Below are 18,252 nucleotides of genomic sequence, written 5' to 3'. Positions count from 1 at the left end.
ATCCCTTGTGGACATCTGGGTGACACTGCGATTGCATTGGGTGACATTGGGATCCCATCCCAAGCTGGACATCGGGATGCCATGAAGGATGGCCACGTCCCATCACATGTGGGCATCTGGGTGACATCGGGGATGGTCATTTCCCAACCCATGGAGGCATCTGGATGACAGTGGGGACACCTGGGTCCCATCCAATGTGCACATCTGTGTCCCATGCCATATGGACACCTGGATGACATTGGGAATGGCCAGGTCCCGCCCCACTGAAGACATCTGGGTCCCACTGAGGAAATCTGGGCCCCTTCAGGGACACCGGGGACATGATTGGGTAATGGTGAGGTCACTATAAAGGGAACCCTGGAGGAATTTGTGCTGAACATGACCTGATCGCAGAGGGAAACGTCTGTTAACCATGAGGGGATCATGAAGGGGCAGAGGGACAGAAAGGGGGGATATGGGATGAGAATAGGGTAACGAAAAGGTAACCACGGCATCATTGGTGTGAGACCACAGGGTGAACATGGGGTTACCATGGCCATACCGCGGGATGAGCACTGGATGACCATGGAGGTCATTGGAGGACCATCGGGTGGGACGAGGGCCGTGGGGACACCCGTGGGGCGGTGGGACGGGGGCAGAGTGTCAGAGGAAGCCCCTCGGCGCCGAACTCTGCCTGGAGACGGGTGACGCCGCCCGGCGCCGCCGCCGCTCATTGGCCCTCCCCGCCCGGCCCCGGGCTCGCGGCTGGCGCGGGGTGCCGGGTCCCCCATCGTCCGGCGGCAGCAGCCATGGGGAGCGGGCGCGTCCCGGCGGCGGGGGCCGTGCTGGTGGCACTGCTGGCGCTGGGAGCCCGGCCGGCCGCCGGCACGCGGCCCTCGGGTGAGCTCGGAGCCGCGGCGCGGGGACGGCGCTGCGTCCCCCCCGGAGAAACCCCCGGAGCCCTTCTGGCCGTGCGCAGCGCTCGGGGCTGCGGGGGGACGGAGGGCGGGGGGGGTGGCGGAGCCGTGGGGGGCAGGGGGGCCGGGGAGGGGTCGGGGGGTGTGGCGGGGGGCGGCTGTGTGCCCTGACCGTGCCCTCTGCCCGCAGCGTTCTTCCAGTGGACTTTTAAAGCAGAGTGCCACTACCTGAACGGCACCGAGCGGGTGAGGTATCTGGTCAGGTATGTCTACAACCGGCAGGAGTACGCGCACTTCGACAGCGACGTGGGGAAACACGTGGCCGATACACCGCTGGGTGAGCCGCAAGCTGAATACTGGAACAGCAACGCCGAGATTCTGGAGAACCGAATGAATGAAGTGGACACGTACTGCCGGCACAACTACGGGGTTGTGGAGTCCTTCACGGTGCAGAGGAGCGGTGAGTGCCGCGGGGCGCAGCGCGGACGGACGGGCAGGCGCCGCGCTCTGGCGGTCGGTCCGCAGCGCTCCCCCCGTGCCCCGCAGTGGAGCCCAAGGTGAGGGTCTCGGCGCTGCAGTCGGGCTCCCTGCCCGAAACCGACCGTCTGGCGTGCTACGTGACGGGCTTCTACCCGCCGGAGATCGAGGTGAAGTGGTTCCTGAACGGGCGGGAGGAGACGGAGCGCGTGGTGTCCACGGACGTGATGCAGAACGGGGACTGGACGTACCAGGTGCTGGTGGTGCTGGAGACCGTCCCGCGGCGCGGGGACAGCTACGTGTGCCGGGTGGAGCACGCCAGCCTGCGGCAGCCCATCAGCCAGGCGTGGGGTAAGGCCCCCGGGCCCTGCCCCGCCGCGGGGGGAGCGGGAGCGCGGCCCCCGGCGCTGAGCCGCCGCCTTCGTCCCCGCAGAGCCGCCGGCGGACGCGGGCAGGAGCAAGCTGCTGACGGGCGTGGGGGGCTTCGTGCTGGGGCTCGTCTTCCTGGCGCTGGGGCTCTTCGTGTTCCTGCGCGGTCAGAAAGGTGAGCGCTGGGGAGGGGGGCTGCGCCGGGGGGGGTCGGGAGCGGGGGGTGGGGGGCAGCGTCCGCGCTGACCTCGTCTCGCTGTGTTTCAGGGCGCCCCGTCGCCGCCGCTCCAGGTAACGTCCCGTTCCCATTCCCGTTCCCGTTCGCATTCCCGTTCCGCGCTGCGCGGAGCGGCCCCGATCCCGGCGCGGGGCTCAGCTCTGCCCGTCTCCCCGCAGGGATGCTGAATTAGCTGCTGCCCCGCCGAGCCGCTGCACCCGCACCCCCCGCTCTCCCGGCCGTCGCCTCGGCTCTCCCTCGGGCTCCACCCCCCCCGTGCCGCCCCTTTGCTGCCGCATCGCCCGCTCTGTACCCTCCCCAAGAAGTCGCTCAGACGGCGTCGCGTTGTCTGCATATCCTCGGGGACCGTCTGTTGTGCGGCAGCAGGGGAGGGGAGCGGGCGGTCTGTGCTCTTCTATTCCCTTCAGTACAAGAAGGTGGTTTGGGTTCTTTAACCAAATATACTCTTTTGTTTTTGCATAAAATCACCAGAAGGAATTGGTCTGTTGAATATATAGGAGTGGTGGAGAGAGTCGAAGAAGTGTTTCCTGTGACAAAACACCGTTAAAAGTGAATTCATGGAGAACGCACTGCAGTGACACAGAAGGGAAAACACGAAACATAAATAATTTGCCGATTTATTCATCGATTTCAGGGTCCTTTGGGCTGACTGCTCTCCCAGTATTTCCCTTTGGAGAAAAACCGGTGAAAAACGGATATTTTCCCACCGTCCGCCCCCCAAACCTGCTGCTGCATCGCGCAGGGGTGAAGGTCGTTGCAAGCAGCGCACGGATAGCCCCCAAAATTGGGATTTTAGCGGTCATTAGGAGTCAGACGGTGCAAAAAAATGTAATTTGGAGCCGAAGCTCCGCCTGGGATTTGCTTCGGTCCGCGCAGCCCCATAGGCGGCACTGTCGGACCTGGGCTGGAGAAGCGCACCGCCCTCCTGTTGCTACTGAGCGCTCTTTTGCTCTGGGTTCCTCCTTTTGCATCGCGTGTTCGGGTCCGGGAGCCGCTCAGGTGCTGATGCAGAAGTTCTTCCTCGGTTTTTGCAACGCGGGTTTGGTGCAAACCCAATTCCTCCGCGCGCTGCAGTGGGAGGAGCTGAGCCCGGCATCCCCCAGGTATGCACAGAGACCATCACCTTGCACCTGGAACCTGGATGGACAGACAGACGGACAGGCAGACCCCAGGTTGTGGGGGGGGGGGGGGGGGGGGGGGGGGAAGAGGAAATCACAGTGGTGAAATCAAACAGACAAAATAATTAATTAAATAGGAATCTCTTTTTCCTGCGCCACTTCTGCCGCTCAATGAACTTCTATGACCCAAAGCGGTGCGAAGCGCCTTCCCCACATCTCCTCACCCCATAAACCACCTCCAGAAATGCTCCCGAGGCCCAGAAATCCACATTTTGGGGCTGGAGAAGCTGCAGCCTCCAAGACAAGGATGGGAACTCACAGGTGAGACAAAGGAGAGCGGTTCACCCATTCCCATGGATGCTCTTTGCCTTCCCGGGAGAGGCCAACCCAGTGGGGGGAGCTGCCTTTGTGTCTCATTGTGAAGCTCTGGAAAAGAGGAGAGGGAACAGATCATGGGGCTCTGGGACACTTCCTGCATGCCACTGCCTGCAGAACCCTTTCAACCAATAATCTCAGTGCTTGAAACTGCCCAATCCATCACCAAAGCTCACAGTCTCTAAGCCAGCGTGGTTACTTCATAGAAAAAACATCTTTTTTTTCCCTTAAATCCCTTGAAGAATTTTGAGGAGTAGACCCAACCTACCCTCAGGACAACCATTATCCACCTCCTCACCCCAAAATCAGAAAGGAAACACTGAAAGAGCAGCCAAGGGGCCCTCAAGCGGACAAAATACATTGGTGGCTCTTTTGTGTCCCCCTCACCAAGTCCTCAGCGCTGTCAAACACAGCCAAGGAAGCACCAAGTGCAGAGCAGTTGTTCTGGCTGCTCGTCCAATTGCTCTCATCCTCTGAAAAGTAGTAGCATTTTCCTCTGAATCCAATCCAGTCGAAGGGACACTGAGCACAGGGCTGGGGATGGGGCTGGAATGCCTGCACTGCCATGGACAGAATAAAGAGGATGAGAAATGTGGGAGCTGCACCTTCAAAATTGCAGGTTTTGAGGATTTTTACCCTAAGAGTGCCCAAAGGTGGAGTTACTCATCATTAATGGGAGAGAAAAGAGTTCTCTTGGTCCCACAGACCTCTTGGCTTGGTGAGACTCATGCCAGCATCTCTTGCTGCTTGGACAACCAGCAAAGAAATGGCCCATTTTTTCTCAAAAATAACCCAATTTTGGGCAAGGCCAGGTGCAAAGAAGCCATAGAGATGGGGTTGGTCCTCTGGAGGAAGGTTTTTCTGCCCATTGTGGTGTGTTACGCTCATAGGACACAGCCCATCAGCCATGGTTGTAGGGGCACAGATCATCCTACACTCCTAAGGCACAGCCCTATGGCTGTGTATTCTGGGGGCACAGATCCCAGTGTGGGACGCACACAATGACCCAAAGGGTTTTCTCTGCTCTTTGGAACCCTCAGCACTCACCTGCAAAGGCAACAGCAGTGATGAGCAGCACTGTGAACACTGCTGCCATCGTGAGCTGGAAGGTAACGCACGCCCCACGGCTGGGACCTATGGAAGAAGGGACCTCCAATGGGCAACAGTGCACCCCAGGTGTGAGCAGTAGACCCCAAAATGTTGTTTTTTTTTTTCCCCCAACCAGTGCCTCAGGGAGGATTCATTACAATTAATTATAACAAAAACATCACAGAATCGCATAAATAATGCTAATAACAACAGAACTCTTCCAAAATGTGGCTGCTCACAGCAAAAAGTCCACCTGCTGCTCAACAACCAACACAAATTTTCCCCTTGAGGGAAGTGCTAAAAGAAATGAGACTCATTTTCTTCCCACCCACATCCCTCCCCTTTGTTCTCAAGTTAAAGAAGTAATCAATAAAATAATAACAATAATAATAACAATAAACAGATGTGTTAAGGGCATGGCTCGGCTGTTACCTTCCCTCCTGCTCCATTCTGTGCCCAAAACATGGGGATATTCCCTCACTTCCTCCATTTTGGGGCTTCCACTTCACCTGCAAACCAAAACTTCCACCCATCAGCAGTGCCCCAAAAGCAGAGACCCATAAGGATATATTTCTGGGTGCTAAAACTCACTGCAGTGACCCAAATGAAAAGCAATTCCTCCCTCTGTGGCAATGATCGCCCAACAGAAAACAGCAAGGAGAAGTCCTAGCATTGCCAGGGATAGACAATGAGAGAGGACTGAAATTAAATGCAATGTAATATAGCGGAAAAAAAAACCCCACAACCCTCCCCCATAAAAATAAGCAACAACAGCCACATCAGTCCCAATTTATGGAAAAAACCAGTGCTTTCCCCCATGCAATCAGAACAACTGCCACTGCCTTTCATTGTTACCACCTGCAGTTAAATGCCCCCCTCCCCTTGGAATGAAATTATCCCCCATGACTCAAAGCCTGGCTCAGCAAAAAGATATACCCCCAGACCCCCACCCCAACCCATTGCCTGTGTCCGTCTGATGCTGAATGCGAAAATAAATGTGATGCATGGTCACAAAATGGGCTTTTTCAGGGGGGATTTCCACGTGGATGCTGCAGGGCAGATGGGGAAGGGGTGAGGGGAGATGCCCACCAGCAGAGTTCCCATGCAGGACACAGCAGTTTTGCTGCCAGCACCAGGAAGCAGCTTCCCCTCCTTTCCCTGCTGGGAAATCACTCCTTTGGAATGTTTTTTTTTTTTTCTGCTGCTCACCCACATTTTGCACAGGGCTGATCTTCCAGGTCAGCCCAAACTCTGCATCCCCGCACGGATAACCTCTCCCTCCCTAAGAATCAGTGCATCCTGCCTGCCTGCAAAGCAGCTGCTGAGATGTCTTTTGCAGCCCTTATTCCCGCAGACCCCATGCAGAACCACACACATCTCCATCCTCTCCTCCGTTGGCAAGGAATGGGTTTGCAAAGGGATGGGCACAACCAGCAATATGCAAAGGAAGAGGTGTCGAAAGTCTGGGGAGCAATGAATCTGTCCCCCGGAAGATGTTTCCATGGGGCAGTTAAGGAGGAGAATTGGAAATGAAGCAGATGATGCAGCAATGAAACTATCCCAGAAAAGGGGGAAAAAGCAATTCTGGTAATGAAGATACATAAAGGAGAAGGGCTTCTCGCTGTCTGGACGCAGTTCTGTTGGTTAACGTCTTTTCTCTTTGTGCTCTTTGCACTTTTTTCTTTGCCTGCTCTGGTCAGGATGAGGCAGAGCCCTCACGGGGCCCTTTCACACCTTTTTTTAGCACACAGAAGCGCAGCGGCCGTCTCAGCACCCAGCATGGAAGAGAAGGGACTGCAAATAAATTAAATGCGTTACTGAATAGACAGCCGTAATTAAAAGTCAAACCCATCCCCTCCCAGTATTCCAGCTGCCGAGGCATCGGTTGGCACAGAATCACCAAATATTGCCTTTCTTCCCCCATCCCCGCTTATCAGCCAATGCTCTCTGACCCCTAAAAGGTCTCGATTTGGGGTCTTTTTGTTGTTGTTGTTGTTGTTCTGGGTATTTTTAGGCTTTTATTATCAGCGATTTTTCAGCTTCTCACTGCTTACCCCCCAGCTCAGCACCGCGTCGCTCACTGCCATCGCTGAACCCAGCGGCGTTTCCATCCCTCAGAGAGCAGCAAAATGAGACATCGGCCGTCGTGCACGGAAGGGAAAGGCTGTAGGGTACATCTACCCTTATTTCTTGGGTTTGTGTTTTGTTTTGTTGTTATTTAAAAGCAAAACCAAGACAACAAAGCCCAGCCAATGCCATTTCCTGGCAGTGGACGCAGGCGCAGGCGGGTTGGTCACAAAGCAAGAAGTTGCTGCGGGACTTTGTCGTTTTGGGGCCGTTCTCGTGAACTTCTGAGCCATGGATGAGGAAATTACTTATGCTGATTTAAGGCATCCTACGGGCAGTTTGCCTCCTGCTAAGCGGCAGCGCGGTAAGGGATGCTCTGTGTGGTGGGTGCTCACCGCAGGCTTGGTTTGGGGGCTTGCTGTTCTCTGAGAAACACCAGCAATGCTGGTTGGGTTCTGGGTCCACCCTGGCTTGTATGGGGGAGTAAAGGAAGGGGTGGGGGAGAAGGAAGCCTGGGAATGGCCAGAGGTGTGGTGGTTTTGAGCAAAAATCAGCCCAGATCGGGAAGCCCAATGTGAGAGAATGGAATGAAATGGTGGCAAACGCACCCTGCATCCACGTGGCATGAGGGCTGCAGACATCCCCGCCCTCCCAGCCACCGGCTGCCCCACACTGGGCTCGGCTCACAAAGCCTGGGGGCTGCTCAGCTTCCACCCCATGCTCTATGGAGCCTGCAGGGCCTCCACCACCTCCAGAACCACGCGTGGAGGTGATGTCCCTGTGTCCATCTGACCTCCAGCGGGAGCCCATCCCATGCTCCCTGCTGCTGTCACCCCTCTGTGCCACCTCCTTCCCAGCTGGGAACCACTGGGAGCCACTGGGAAGGGTCCAGGGGACCCCGGAACTGGAGGAAAACAAACAGGCATCAACTTCTGCTCATACACAGCATGGGAACCAATGGGAAGGGTCCGGGGACCCCAAATTCTCAAGGAACCAAAGCAGCCATCAACTTCTGCTCTAACGTAGCAGGTTGGTGGAGGGGCTCTTTCACAGGGAGATCATTTCTGTAAAAGGAAAAGTTTTTTCAAAATGTCTGTTTTATGTAAGTGTGGGCTCTTCCAGTTCCGTGGGACTTCCAGAAAGCCTGCATGCTGGGGGTGCTGCTGCTGCTGCTGCTGCTGCTGGTGACAGGGCTCAGCATGTGCGGTGAGTGATCAGATCCCAACCACATTGCTGCACAGGAAATCGAAGCTCTTCTGAGCAGAAAACACATTCATTCTGCCCAAAGTGGGGCTGGGGCTTTGCACTGGAGTTTGGGTGATCACACAACAATTCCAAAGTGGCACTCAGTGAGAGGAATTCCCTTCTGCAAGAGCCTCTCTGCTCTTAAACCAAGGGGGGGACAGAAGCAGTAAACATCATGTCTAATTATATACAAAATATGGTTTTAGACAGTTTAATTAACTGAGTGCAACCATAGCCAGAAAGGCTTTGCAAAAGAGCTCAAGGATCCAACCCCAACCCTGCGTGGTTTCCACGGGGTTGGCCCCATAGGGCCGCGTCTCACCCCAGGTTGTGCCCAAAAGTCTTTCAGAAAACAACACCACCTCCAAGCGCTGCCCGGCACTGCCCTGAGACCAACGGGAGGAATGGGACAGAGCTCTGCAAGAATACCTCCATTGAGCAGTACTTCTGCCAATCCAAATTGAGCAGCTCTGCAGGTAATGCCCTTCTCAAGGAAATCCTCCTGGGTGGGATTTCTCCCACCTGAAGATGCTCACGGCTCTTTCTCTCCAGCCCCTGCTGCCTGCCTGCTCTGTCCCCAGTTCTGGAGGCTTTTAGGGGACCGATGCTATGGGCTTTCCACAGAAAAGGAGAACTGGACACAAGCAAAAATGAAGTGTGAAAATCTGCAGTCTCAGCTGGCTGTGCTCCGGAAGAAGGCAGAAAAGGTAAGCATAGAGCAGGGAGCTGGACGGGACCTGAAAATGTGTGGGTTTGGTGGATTCTGTGGGAGAAAACTGCTCTGGAGTGACTGGGCGGCAGCAGGAGGGTCAGTGGTTCCAAACCCAAATGGGGCTAAAGCATCACTGGAGAGATTGGGGTCTGGATTATGCCCTTTAGGGTTAGGGGTCAACACATGGCAGTAGGCACACGGGTTGGGGTCAGGCACGCTGGGGTTGCGCACATTATGGTTTGAGTTAAGGGCATCAAGGTTCAGGCTAGGGGTGGGACATGGGGGTTGTGTCCCCTCCCACCCTTCAAACAGGCTGAAGGATGGAAGCAGAGCTCAGCTGGTCACACCGGTGCCTCCATCTCAGGATTGAAGCCATTCCCACCCATTGAGCCACCTGCAGAGCCAGGCAGCATTCCAGGCATGGCTGCTGTCTGAGTCCCATCAGCTGGGGGTCCAACAAGGCAGACTTGGTGGCTCTGCACCCCTCCAGCCCCTTGCAGAAGGATTTTGGTGCCATTTCCCAGGATCACCTCCAGAAGATGGCAGGTGCGGAGCCGGTGTGGATTGGATTAGAAGTGTCCACAAATCAATTGAAATGGGTGGACAACTCCTCCTACAACAGCACAGAGTGAGTATTTCTGCAACCATTGCCCGCCTCCTTCAAGTCGGGTGTTTGGGTGCAAACAGCTTTATTTTGCAGGTTTGATAACCTTCCCGTGATGGAGAATGGCTGCGGGACCTTCAAGAACACAAAAGTGGAGGGCGACGTCTGTAGTGGTGAACACAAGTGGGTCTGCCAGAAAGAACCTTTACGTCTCTATCCATAATGTGCAGGAGATGGAGGGCAACGCAGCCCCTCCCTCTGATGTGTGCCCACCCCAAAAGCCCCAGGCGTTGGGGTGAAGCTCTGCAATACGGCTCTGTGAGGAGTTTGGGCCGTGCAGACCGCAGCACTGCCCGGGCACACGGGGGGACATCGCTGCATGCGCTCATGCAATCAGCTCACAATCCTGTGTTATTTCTCTCAATAAAAAAATACCGGATTTGTTGTTCAGCAGAATGCATCTGTTTGCTCCATCCCCACTCCATTTCTTTTCTCTTCCTGCAATGGGCACTGCAGACATAGACGTGTCGGAGCCACGCTGCTGTCTGCCCGTGCTGCCCATTCAGCCCTCAGAAATGAAAGCAGCAGGCAGGAAGAGAATTATAAAAGCACACAGGCTTTGTTCACACTGCAACCACATCCTGGACCCTCCCCCTACAAAAATGGTTCATCTTCTGTGCAAGGAAAGCAGCGGTTCTGAGACATGCCTCTGGGAGTCCCAGGGAGTGCTTCTGCTGAACCCCCTCCCATCTTCACCATGAACGGACAAATGACCGATTCTGTGGTCACTGCTATGGGCCTCAGCCCAAATCTGGCACTGCTCCCCCGGGGTCCCCTCTGTGAGCTTGCCTGCGTCCCCGTCCCCTCCAAGATGGAGTTCCTATTGCAGGAAAAGAAAGGAAATGAAGTGGAGTGGGGATGGGGCATACAGACGCATTCTGCTGAACAACAAATCTGATAGTTGATGGCTGCTTTGGTTCCTTGAGAATTTGGGGTCCCCGGACCCTTCCCATTGGTTCCCATGCTGTGTATGAGCAGAAGTTGATGCCTGTTTGTTTTCCTCCAGTTCCGGGGTCCCCTGGACCCTTCCCAGTGGCTCCCAGTGGTTCCCAGCTGGGAAGGAGGTGGCACAGAGGGGTGACAGCAGCAGGGAGCATGGGATGGGCTCCCGCTGGAGGTCAGATGGACACAGGGACATCACCTCCACGCGTGGTTCTGGAGGTGGTGGAGGCCCTGCAGGCTCCATAGAGCATGGGGTGGAAGCTGAGCAGCCCCCAGGCTTTGTGAGCCGAGCCCAGTGTGGGGCAGCCGGTGGCTGGGAGGGCGGGGATGTCTGCAGCCCTCATGCCACGTGGATGCAGGGTGCGTTTGCCACCATTTCATTCCATTCTCTCACATTGGGCTTCCCGATCTGGGCTGATTTTTGCTCAAAACCACCACACCTCTGGCCATTCCCAGGCTTCCTTCTCCCCCACCCCTTCCTTTACTCCCCCATACAAGCCAGGGTGGACCCAGAACCCAACCAGCATTGCTGGTGTTTCTCAGAGAACAGCAAGCCCCCAAACCAAGCCTGCGGTGAGCACCCACCACACAGAGCATCCCTTACCGCGCTGCCGCTTAGCAGGAGGCAAACTGCCCGTAGGATGCCTTAAATCAGCATAAGTAATTTCCTCATCCATGGCTCAGAAGTTCACGAGAACGGCCCCAAAACGACAAAGTCCCGCAGCAACTTCTTGCTTTGTGACCAACCCGCCTGCGCCTGCGTCCACTGCCAGGAAATGGCATTGGCTGGGCTTTGTTGTCTTGGTTTTGCTTTTAAATAACAACAAAACAAAACACAAACCCAAGAAATAAGGGTAGATGTACCCTACAGCCTTTCCCTTCCGTGCACGACGGCCGATGTCTCATTTTGCTGCTCTCTGAGGGATGGAAACGCCGCTGGGTTCAGCGATGGCAGTGAGCGACGCGGTGCTGAGCTGGGGGGTAAGCAGTGAGAAGCTGAAAAATCGCTGATAATAAAAGCCTAAAAATACCCAGAACAACAACAACAACAACAAAAAGACCCCAAATCGAGACCTTTTAGGGGTCAGAGAGCATTGGCTGATAAGCGGGGATGGGGGAAGAAAGGCAATATTTGGTGATTCTGTGCCAACCGATGCCTCGGCAGCTGGAATACTGGGAGGGGATGGGTTTGACTTTTAATTACGGCTGTCTATTCAGTAACGCATTTAATTTATTTGCAGTCCCTTCTCTTCCATGCTGGGTGCTGAGACGGCCGCTGCGCTTCTGTGTGCTAAAAAAAGGTGTGAAAGGGCCCCGTGAGGGCTCTGCCTCATCCTGACCAGAGCAGGCAAAGAAAAAAGTGCAAAGAGCACAAAGAGAAAAGACGTTAACCAACAGAACTGCGTCCAGACAGCGAGAAGCCCTTCTCCTTTATGTATCTTCATTACCAGAATTGCTTTTTCCCCCTTTTCTGGGATAGTTTCATTGCTGCATCATCTGCTTCATTTCCAATTCCCCTCCTTAACTGCCCCATGGAAACATCTTCCGGGGGACAGATTCATTGCTCCCCAGACTTTCGACACCTCTTCCTTTGCATATTGCTGGTTGTGCCCATCCCTTTGCAAACCCATTCCTTGCCAACGGAGGAGAGGATGGAGATGTGTGTGGTTCTGCATGGGGTCTGCGGGAATAAGGGCTGCAAAAGACATCTCAGCAGCTGCTTTGCAGGCAGGCAGGATGCACTGATTCTTAGGGAGGGAGAGGTTATCTGTGCGGGGATGCAGAGTTTGGGCTGACCTGGAAGATCAGCCCTGTGCAAAATGTGGGTGAGCAGCAGAAAAAAAAAAACATTCCAAAGGAGTGATTTCCCAGCAGGGAAAGGAGGGGAAGCTGCTTCCTGGTGCTGGCAGCAAAACTGCTGTGTCCTGCATGGGAACTCTGCTGGTGGGCATCTCCCCTCACCCCTTCCCCATCTGCCCTGCAGCATCCACGTGGAAATCCCCCATGTCACCATCATATCATCCCCTTTGTGATCATAAGAAATTGGCTGGAGAAGAGTAGGCTTCAGGGGGACCTCACTGTGAATGCACATGGGGAAAATAACATTGCTCCAAGTGCAAGAGGATTTTAAGATAAAATTGACCATTGCAACATGAGAGGCTGCATGCTGGGATCACACCCTTGGTGTGCATCAAGTGTGGGAAGGGCTTTTGGCTCTCCCCACTGCTCCAAGCCATAATCCTTCACCACGTGCCCTTGGGAATAGCTCTGGCAGAATTACTGGTCCCTGTAACCTGTGGGATACAGGAGAAATTGAGAGAAATGCTCATGAAGTGCAGCGCACAGCTTTCTCCTGTGCTATGGCAAAGCTTCTCCTGTGTCCATGTTCCTGGTGATAGCAGAGACCCAGGGTGGTGCACAAAGCTGCAATGGGATGTGTTTTATGTTCTCCAACCTTTGACTGTATTGGTCTGATGCCAAGTTGCTCGCATTGCACCCTGGAGCCGGGCAAAGGTAGAAGCTGGGCAAAGGTTGAAGCTGGGCAAAGATTGATGCTGGGTGTAGCCGCGCGCTTGCTGCAGCTCAGGTGAAGGATTTCTGTCTCTGTGGGGCTCTTTGTAGGGGAAATCCTTGGGGGGTCACCTGCTTTGCCCCACAGCCTGTGAGGAGCACTGGCACTGCCCAAAGCGGTGGTGGCTGTGCTCATGGAACTCACGTTTGAGTGACCCCATCCCCTCCTCCCCTGGTGGCTGTAACCCTCTGGGCCACTCTCTTCTCCTACAGTTTCTTCCCTCCTATTTTCCCTGATCTTTTCCCCATCTTCTTTCCAAATATTCACCCCCATCTTCTCCATCATCTCCTTCTCCATCTCCTTCCACCACTTCCTTCCCCTATCTTCGTCTCTCATCTTTTACCCATTTTTTTTTACCCATCTCCCCCATCATCTCCTTCTCAGACTTCTTCCTCTCTCTTCTTTCCCCAAATCCTCCTCCTCCCCCCCCCCCCCTTCTCTAGCACAGATGCACTTTCTATTGGGCTGCAACCACCCCAGTTTCACCCTTCCCTGGAGGACCCTCCTGCCTTATCTCGTGGCTCTGCACCTCCTCCAGCCGGGATCAGGTAGGGGTCCTGTGGGGCTGCTGTGCCTGGCACAGGTGTTGCTGTGGGGTGGGGGAGCAGCCATGGGGCGGGGAGGACGCAAGCCCAGCACCCAGCCCTGCTTGGGTTTCACTTTCACTTTGGTTATTCCATGAAAGACACCATTTTGGGTAGAATTTCTGTCTCTTCTTCACCTCCACCACACGGTGTGAGTGGGCTCCCATCCGCAGAAATCCTTCCCCACTCCCTCCTGATCCCTCCCCACTGCTTTTACATGGGATGGAGCACACACCAACTCACCCTGTGCCGCTCCATGCCCCCACATTAACACAGCCACCATCTCACCATCTCTCTGTGCCCTTCTCATTGCCCAGCCCAGCTCAGGGTGGTGGCACCGAGCCTCCGTGTCACTGCCAACGTGGGACAGGATGTTGTGCTGCGCTGCCAGTTGTCCCCTTGCAAGGATGCTTGGAGCTCAGACATCAGATGGATCCAGCACCGGACCTCTGGTTTTGTGCACCACTATCAAAATGGAGAGGACCTGGAGCAGATGGAGGAATATAAAGGGAGAACAGAACTGCTCAGGGATGGTCTCTCTGATGGAAACCTGGATTTGCGCATCACTGCTGTGAGCACCTCTGATAGTGGCTCATACAGCTGTGCTGTGCAGGATGGTGATGGCTATGCAGACGCTGTGGTGGACCTGGAGGTGTCAGGTCAGTGGTTGGGGTGACACCTCCAGTTGTCGCTGGGTTTGTGTGTCCCACCCCGACCTCTGTCCATCCTCATCCTCACGTCCATGGATGGAAAGCTGAAGGACAGCAGCCTTTGGAAGAGGTCGGGGCTAAATTGTTCCATGAGATGCTGGTGTTGGAGCAGGTGCACAGTGCAATTTGTGGATAAGTCTGCATGGATGAGGTGGTTGGGTTGGATTTCTGGGATGGGTTTCTCAGTGGCAGTGGGCACACGATGCTGAGCAGCTCCTCCACCTGTGCCAATCTGGTGATGCCGTCATTGTGCATCAGTGCTCCCTGGTTGCTGCCCCTTTGGGTTCTGTGATGTCCCAAGGCTGAGTCTTGCTTTTCCACTTACGGGAATGGAAAAGGAACCCTCGTCCTGATGTTTCTTCCAGACCCCTTTTCCCAGATCACCCATCCCTGGAAGGTGGCTCTGGCTGTGATCGTCACAATTCTGGTTGGGTCATTTGTCATCACTGTTTTTCTCTATAGGAAGAAAGGTGAGTTGAGCATGGAGGGGATGGAGCACAGGGAGGTGTTGAGCAGGGATAGGGATGGTCGGGGTGGTGCTGAGCTCTGGTCCGTGGAGGTATGCAGGAGGAAGGGAGATTTTTCTGGGGATTGACAGTGGTCATTAAATAACATTTGCCGTTTGATTGGGAATGAAGGAAAGGGAAAAAGGGGTGTGGGCGGAAAGATAGGAATGTGGGTGGACCGTGGGGCAGGTGGAAAGGTCCAGACCCTCTGGAGACGTCCCCAGAAACCAAGCTGCCCTGCTGACCAGCTATTTCTCTGCTTTGTTTTCCAGCAGCTGAGACCACAAAGCAGAGTGAGTCCTTCCAGCCCCTTCTACCACCAAAATCCCTCTATTGGAACTGATAGAAGACTGCAGAGTGCTGGGCTTTTGTGATGGGTTGAGGCCATGGGATGTGTTGAGGCCTTTGGATGAGTTGGTGTTGCAGGATGAATTTGGGTTGTGGGATGTAATGGGATCGTGGGATGCGTTGATCCTGACTGATCCATGTGAAAAACTCTTGCCCAATCTGTTCTTTCCTTTTGGTTTAATTCCTTCTTGGGACCAAAGTGGTCATTGGCCGCTTACCAGAACAAAGATTTGGGGGTATTGGCATGGGAGCAACCATGGGATGAGAAGGTGTTCCCTCTGACCATGCATTTCCTTTGCTTCTATTTTGCAGAGGGAAAAGATGCAGAGTTGGGTAAGTCTCCTTCCCCAAAGTGAGGGAATTCAGGGTCTCCCCATGGCATCAGCTGTGGGATGAGCAGCTGTCCTCTCTGACCATGCACTGCTCCGCTCTTTCTTTTCCAGCAGAACTACCTGCGATAGTGGATGAGTTTCCCTTCCCACTATTTTTTTTTTTTAATGTTTTGGGAGCTGTGCAATTAGTCATTCATCTCATAATGCATTGTTTCTGCTTTTCCTTTGCAGAGAGAATGGATGCAAAGTTGGGTGAGTCTCCCTCCTCAAACCAAAGAGATTTGGGGACTTCCCATGGGATCAGCCATGGGATGATAACCTGAGCCTTCTCGTCATGCGTTTCTTATTTGATTCTTTATCAGGGACACTAGCTGCAGAACTGGGTAAGTCCTCCCTCCCAAACAAAATACAAAATGGGGGATGCCTGTGTGAGCTGTGGGATGAGCTGTTCAGTTCATCATGCACTGCTTCTGCTTTTCCTTTGCAGAGAGAAGGGATGCAAAGTTGGGTGAGTCCTCCTCCACAAACCAAAGAGATTCAAGGTCTTCCCATGGGATCATCCATGGGATGATATTCTGACCCTTCTCATCACGCATTTCTTATTTGATTCTTTTGCAGAGACACTAGTTGAAAATCTGGGTGAGTGCTGCCTTTAAAATTAAACAAAAAAGGGGTTTTCCTTTGGGAGCTGTGGGACGAGATGCTCCTGTCTTCATGCATTGTTTCTGCCTTTCTTTTGTAGAGAGAAGAAATGCAGAGTTCGGTGAGTCTTCCTCCGCTAACCAAAGAGATTTGGGGTATTCCTATGGGATGATAATTTGATCCTTCTCATCATGCGTTTCTTATCTGTTTCTTTAGCAGAGAAACTAGCTTCAGAACTGGGTGAGTCCTCCCTCCAAATTAAATAAAAAAGGGGGTTTTCCTGTGCGATGTGTGGGATGAGCTGCTCCTCTCACCACACACTGTTTCTGCTTTTCCTTTGCAGAGAGAAGGGATGCAAAGTTGGGTGAGTCCTCCTCTGCAAACCAAAGAGATTCAAGGTCTTCCCATGGGATCATCCATGGGATGATATTCTGACCCTTCTCATCACGCATTTCTTATTTGATTCTTTTGCAGAGACACTAGCTGAAAGTCTGGGTGAGTGCTGCCTTTAAAATTAAACAAAAAAGGGGTTTTCCTTTGGGAGCTGTGGGACGAGATGCTCCTGTCTTCATGCATTGTTTCTGCCTTTCTTTTGTAGAGAGAAGAAATGCAGAGTTCGGTGAGTCTTCCTCTGCTAACCAAAGAGATTTGGGGTATTCCTATGGGATGATAATTTGATCCTTCTCATCATGCGTTTCTTATCTGTTTCTTTAGCAGAGAAACTAGCTTCAGATCTGGGTGAGTCCTCCCTCCAAATTAAATAAAAAAGGGGGTTTTCCTGTGCGATGTGTGGGATGAGCTGCTCCTCTCACCACACACTGTTTCTGCTTTCCCTTTGCAGAGAGAAGGAATGCACAGTTGGGTGAGTCCTCCTCTGCAAACCAAAGAGATTCGGGGTCTTCCCATGGGATCATCCATGGGATGATATTCTGACCCTTCTCATCATGCATTTCTTATTTGTTTCATTGCAGATAAACTAGCTTCAGACCTGGGTGAGTGCTCCCTCCCAAATTAAATTAAAAATGGGTTCTTCCTGCGTGAGCTGTGGGATGAACTGTTCCTCTCATCATGTGGTGCTTTCTTCATGCTTTTCCAGTGCAACAAACCAAAGCAGTGGGTGAGTCTTCTTCCCTGAACCAAAGGAAGTTGGCCTTCCCCATGGGATGACAAAGCTGTCCCACCTCATCATGCATTCCTTTTCCTTTGTTTTTTTTTTTTTTTTTTTTTTTCCTCCAGAGAAATTGAATTCACAGTGGAGTAAGCTGCAGTCATTAAAACTGACCAAATCTGACACCATCCAAAATAACTGCATAGGCTATGAAAAATCCCCCCAGGCCGTGAACTACTCTCCTCTTTCTAACCCAGAGAAACACCACGAAGCAAAGAGTGAGTCTCTCCTCCCAAATTAAACATGTTGGGGTCTTCCTGTGTGATACGTCTTCCTGCGGGAGATGTGGGATGAGATGTTCCCCTCATCATTCATTTCTGCTTTTTCTTTGCAGGGCGATGGTATATAAAGTCTGATTATCCTCAGTACCCAAACCAAAGAGGTGTGGGTCCTGCACATGTGGGCACACATGGGACTCCAATCTGACCCAGAAAAACAATCTGAAGAATCACACTGAGATATTAAATGCACCTCAGTTACCACTGGTGTTAAAAATCCATACTGGAAGAAGAGGAGACAGTGTTTGTATTGAGTGAGAACACTGCAGTTCTGTGAGCCAAAGCTGCCTGAGAAACCACCGAACTGAGGGTGTGTGACCTCCAACTCAAATCCAATTGGAAGAAAGAAACCACAGGAAGGAAGAAAATGGGTGGAAGACAGAGATCCTGGAAAAGATATGGGCATTTTGGGAAACAGTGTGACCACGTATCAGGATTCATGGAAATCCAATGAATATGTAAGGCTTTCGGAAAAGCATGCACACAGAAGCAGAGGTAGAAAACTGCTTTGGGTATTAACCCCATTCTCTTTTGTAATATAATAAAGGATACCTGCAGGTGGTAATCGATCATTGACTGTTATCAGTTACTGCGGTTTGGGTCCATGGAACAGGGTAAGTCTTCATCCTGGGAGCAAAGCAACGTGGGCTCTGTTTGATAACAAGCCAATCCTTCTCACCAGGCACTGCCTTTCCAAGCGGAAGAAGGCTCCCTCCAGGGAGGTAAGGAGAAAGAAAACAAGCTCATAGACAAAAAAATACACGAAAACAAGAATATTTCAAAAAAGAATACTTAAAAAAAATCTATAATTAAAAAGAGTAATGATAATAATAACTTCAAAAATCCACACCAACCTTCCTCAATGCGGGGGCGTCAGCGACAGCCCTTCGTGTCCCATCGCGGTGCTATGAGAACAGCCC

At 53.0% G+C, this 18,252-nt stretch overlaps 4 protein-coding genes across 64 annotated transcripts; 3 read left to right on the top strand and 1 right to left on the bottom strand.

Moving 5' to 3' along the window:
- The first annotated feature begins 768 nt into the window (after window positions 1-768).
- On the top strand, window positions 769-2,593 carry BLB1 (Major histocompatibility complex class II beta chain BLB1). Of its 2 annotated transcripts, XM_015294994.4 has the most exons (6): window positions 769-879; window positions 1,087-1,356; window positions 1,443-1,724; window positions 1,807-1,917; window positions 2,010-2,033; window positions 2,139-2,447. In XM_015294994.4, exons 1-6 carry the CDS (start codon window positions 789-791, stop codon window positions 2,150-2,152), a joined length of 792 nt encoding a protein of 263 aa, XP_015150480.1. In that variant the 5' UTR covers window positions 769-788; the 3' UTR covers window positions 2,153-2,447. The 2 variants fall into 2 exon arrangements, with proteins under 2 accessions (XP_015150480.1, NP_001038144.2); NM_001044679.2 differs by lacking the exon at window positions 2,010-2,033 and having other exon boundaries at window positions 788-879; window positions 1,807-1,837; window positions 2,139-2,593.
- BLEC1 (C-type lectin-like receptor 1) lies at window positions 2,582-13,796 on the bottom strand. 10 transcript variants are annotated; one of them, XM_046901430.1, is made up of 7 exons: window positions 6,617-6,859; window positions 5,519-6,356; window positions 4,995-5,071; window positions 4,521-4,607; window positions 3,861-4,033; window positions 3,418-3,524; window positions 2,582-3,117 (listed from the first exon to the last, which is right to left on the bottom strand). In XM_046901430.1, exons 3-7 carry the CDS (start codon window positions 5,050-5,052, stop codon window positions 2,976-2,978), a joined length of 567 nt encoding a protein of 188 aa, XP_046757386.1. In that variant the 5' UTR covers window positions 5,053-5,071; window positions 5,519-6,356; window positions 6,617-6,859; the 3' UTR covers window positions 2,582-2,975. The 10 variants fall into 10 exon arrangements, with proteins under 10 accessions (XP_046757386.1, NP_001384765.1, XP_046757387.1 ...); NM_001397836.1 differs by having other exon boundaries at window positions 6,297-6,356; XM_046901431.1 differs by lacking the exon at window positions 3,861-4,033 and having other exon boundaries at window positions 5,154-6,356.
- BLEC2 (C-type lectin-like receptor 2) lies at window positions 6,837-10,088 on the top strand. The gene is made up of 6 exons (NM_001044682.2): window positions 6,837-6,993; window positions 7,752-7,835; window positions 8,216-8,350; window positions 8,427-8,581; window positions 9,111-9,214; window positions 9,287-10,088. The coding sequence occupies exons 1-6, from the start codon at window positions 6,921-6,923 to the stop codon at window positions 9,411-9,413; spliced, it is 678 nt and encodes a 225-aa protein (NP_001038147.2). The 5' UTR covers window positions 6,837-6,920; the 3' UTR covers window positions 9,414-10,088.
- Window positions 12,733-17,901, top strand: BG1 (BG-like antigen 1). 51 transcript variants are annotated; one of them, XM_040648619.2, is made up of 20 exons: window positions 12,733-13,312; window positions 13,666-14,007; window positions 14,521-14,528; window positions 14,840-14,857; window positions 15,113-15,245; window positions 15,356-15,496; window positions 15,607-15,627; window positions 15,732-15,752; window positions 15,863-15,883; window positions 15,987-16,007; window positions 16,103-16,126; window positions 16,230-16,250; window positions 16,361-16,381; window positions 16,485-16,505; window positions 16,601-16,624; window positions 16,728-16,748; window positions 16,858-16,878; window positions 16,983-17,003; window positions 17,123-17,272; window positions 17,389-17,901. In XM_040648619.2, the coding sequence occupies exons 1-20, from the start codon at window positions 13,213-13,215 to the stop codon at window positions 17,478-17,480; spliced, it is 1,242 nt and encodes a 413-aa protein (XP_040504553.1). In that variant the 5' UTR covers window positions 12,733-13,212; the 3' UTR covers window positions 17,481-17,901. The 51 variants fall into 51 exon arrangements, with proteins under 51 accessions (XP_040504553.1, XP_040504552.1, XP_040504557.1 ...); XM_040648618.2 differs by having other exon boundaries at window positions 14,837-14,857; XM_040648623.2 differs by having other exon boundaries at window positions 14,424-14,528; window positions 15,225-15,245; window positions 15,359-15,496.
- Window positions 17,902-18,252: the final 351 nt, after the last annotated feature.

Source organism: Gallus gallus, chromosome 16, assembly GCF_016699485.2.
Source record: "Gallus gallus isolate bGalGal1 chromosome 16, bGalGal1.mat.broiler.GRCg7b, whole genome shotgun sequence".
Taxonomy (NCBI): Eukaryota; Metazoa; Chordata; class Aves; order Galliformes; family Phasianidae; genus Gallus; species Gallus gallus.
This window is presented reverse-complemented; position numbering and strand designations above follow the sequence as displayed.

What these genes read in the sequence shown, in the direction of transcription:
- BLB1 (NM_001044679.2), top strand. Translation starts at nt 789, where the DNA reads ATGGGGAGCGGGCGCGTCCCGGCGGCGGGGGCCGTGCTGGTGGCACTG. An exon ending in CGCCGGCACGCGGCCCTCGG is followed by an intron (nt 880 to 1,086) that starts GTGAGCTCGGAG and finishes CTCTGCCCGCAG; the next exon opens with CGTTCTTCCAGTGGACTTTT. An exon ending in GCCCATCAGCCAGGCGTGGG is followed by an intron (nt 1,725 to 1,806) that starts GTAAGGCCCCCG and finishes TCGTCCCCGCAG; the next exon opens with AGCCGCCGGCGGACGCGGGC.
- BLEC1 (XM_046901430.1), bottom strand. Translation starts at nt 5,052, where the DNA reads ATGGAGGAAGTGAGGGAATATCCCCATGTTTTGGGCACAGAATGGAGC. An exon ending in CACTGCTGTTGCCTTTGCAG is followed by an intron (nt 4,034 to 4,520) that starts GTGAGTGCTGAG and finishes TGTCCATGGCAG; the next exon opens with TGCAGGCATTCCAGCCCCAT. An exon ending in TTGACAGCGCTGAGGACTTG is followed by an intron (nt 3,525 to 3,860) that starts GTGAGGGGGACA and finishes CCTCTTTTCCAG; the next exon opens with AGCTTCACAATGAGACACAA.
- BLEC2 (NM_001044682.2), top strand. Translation starts at nt 6,921, where the DNA reads ATGGATGAGGAAATTACTTATGCTGATTTAAGGCATCCTACGGGCAGT. An exon ending in GACAGGGCTCAGCATGTGCG is followed by an intron (nt 7,836 to 8,215) that starts GTGAGTGATCAG and finishes TGTGCCCAAAAG; the next exon opens with TCTTTCAGAAAACAACACCA. An exon ending in TCCGGAAGAAGGCAGAAAAG is followed by an intron (nt 8,582 to 9,110) that starts GTAAGCATAGAG and finishes GCCATTTCCCAG; the next exon opens with GATCACCTCCAGAAGATGGC.
- BG1 (XM_040648599.2), top strand. Translation starts at nt 13,213, where the DNA reads ATGCACTTTCTATTGGGCTGCAACCACCCCAGTTTCACCCTTCCCTGG. An exon ending in GGTGGACCTGGAGGTGTCAG is followed by an intron (nt 14,008 to 14,423) that starts GTCAGTGGTTGG and finishes TGTTTCTTCCAG; the next exon opens with ACCCCTTTTCCCAGATCACC. An exon ending in GGGAAAAGATGCAGAGTTGG is followed by an intron (nt 15,246 to 15,355) that starts GTAAGTCTCCTT and finishes TTTCTTTTCCAG; the next exon opens with CAGAACTACCTGCGATAGTG.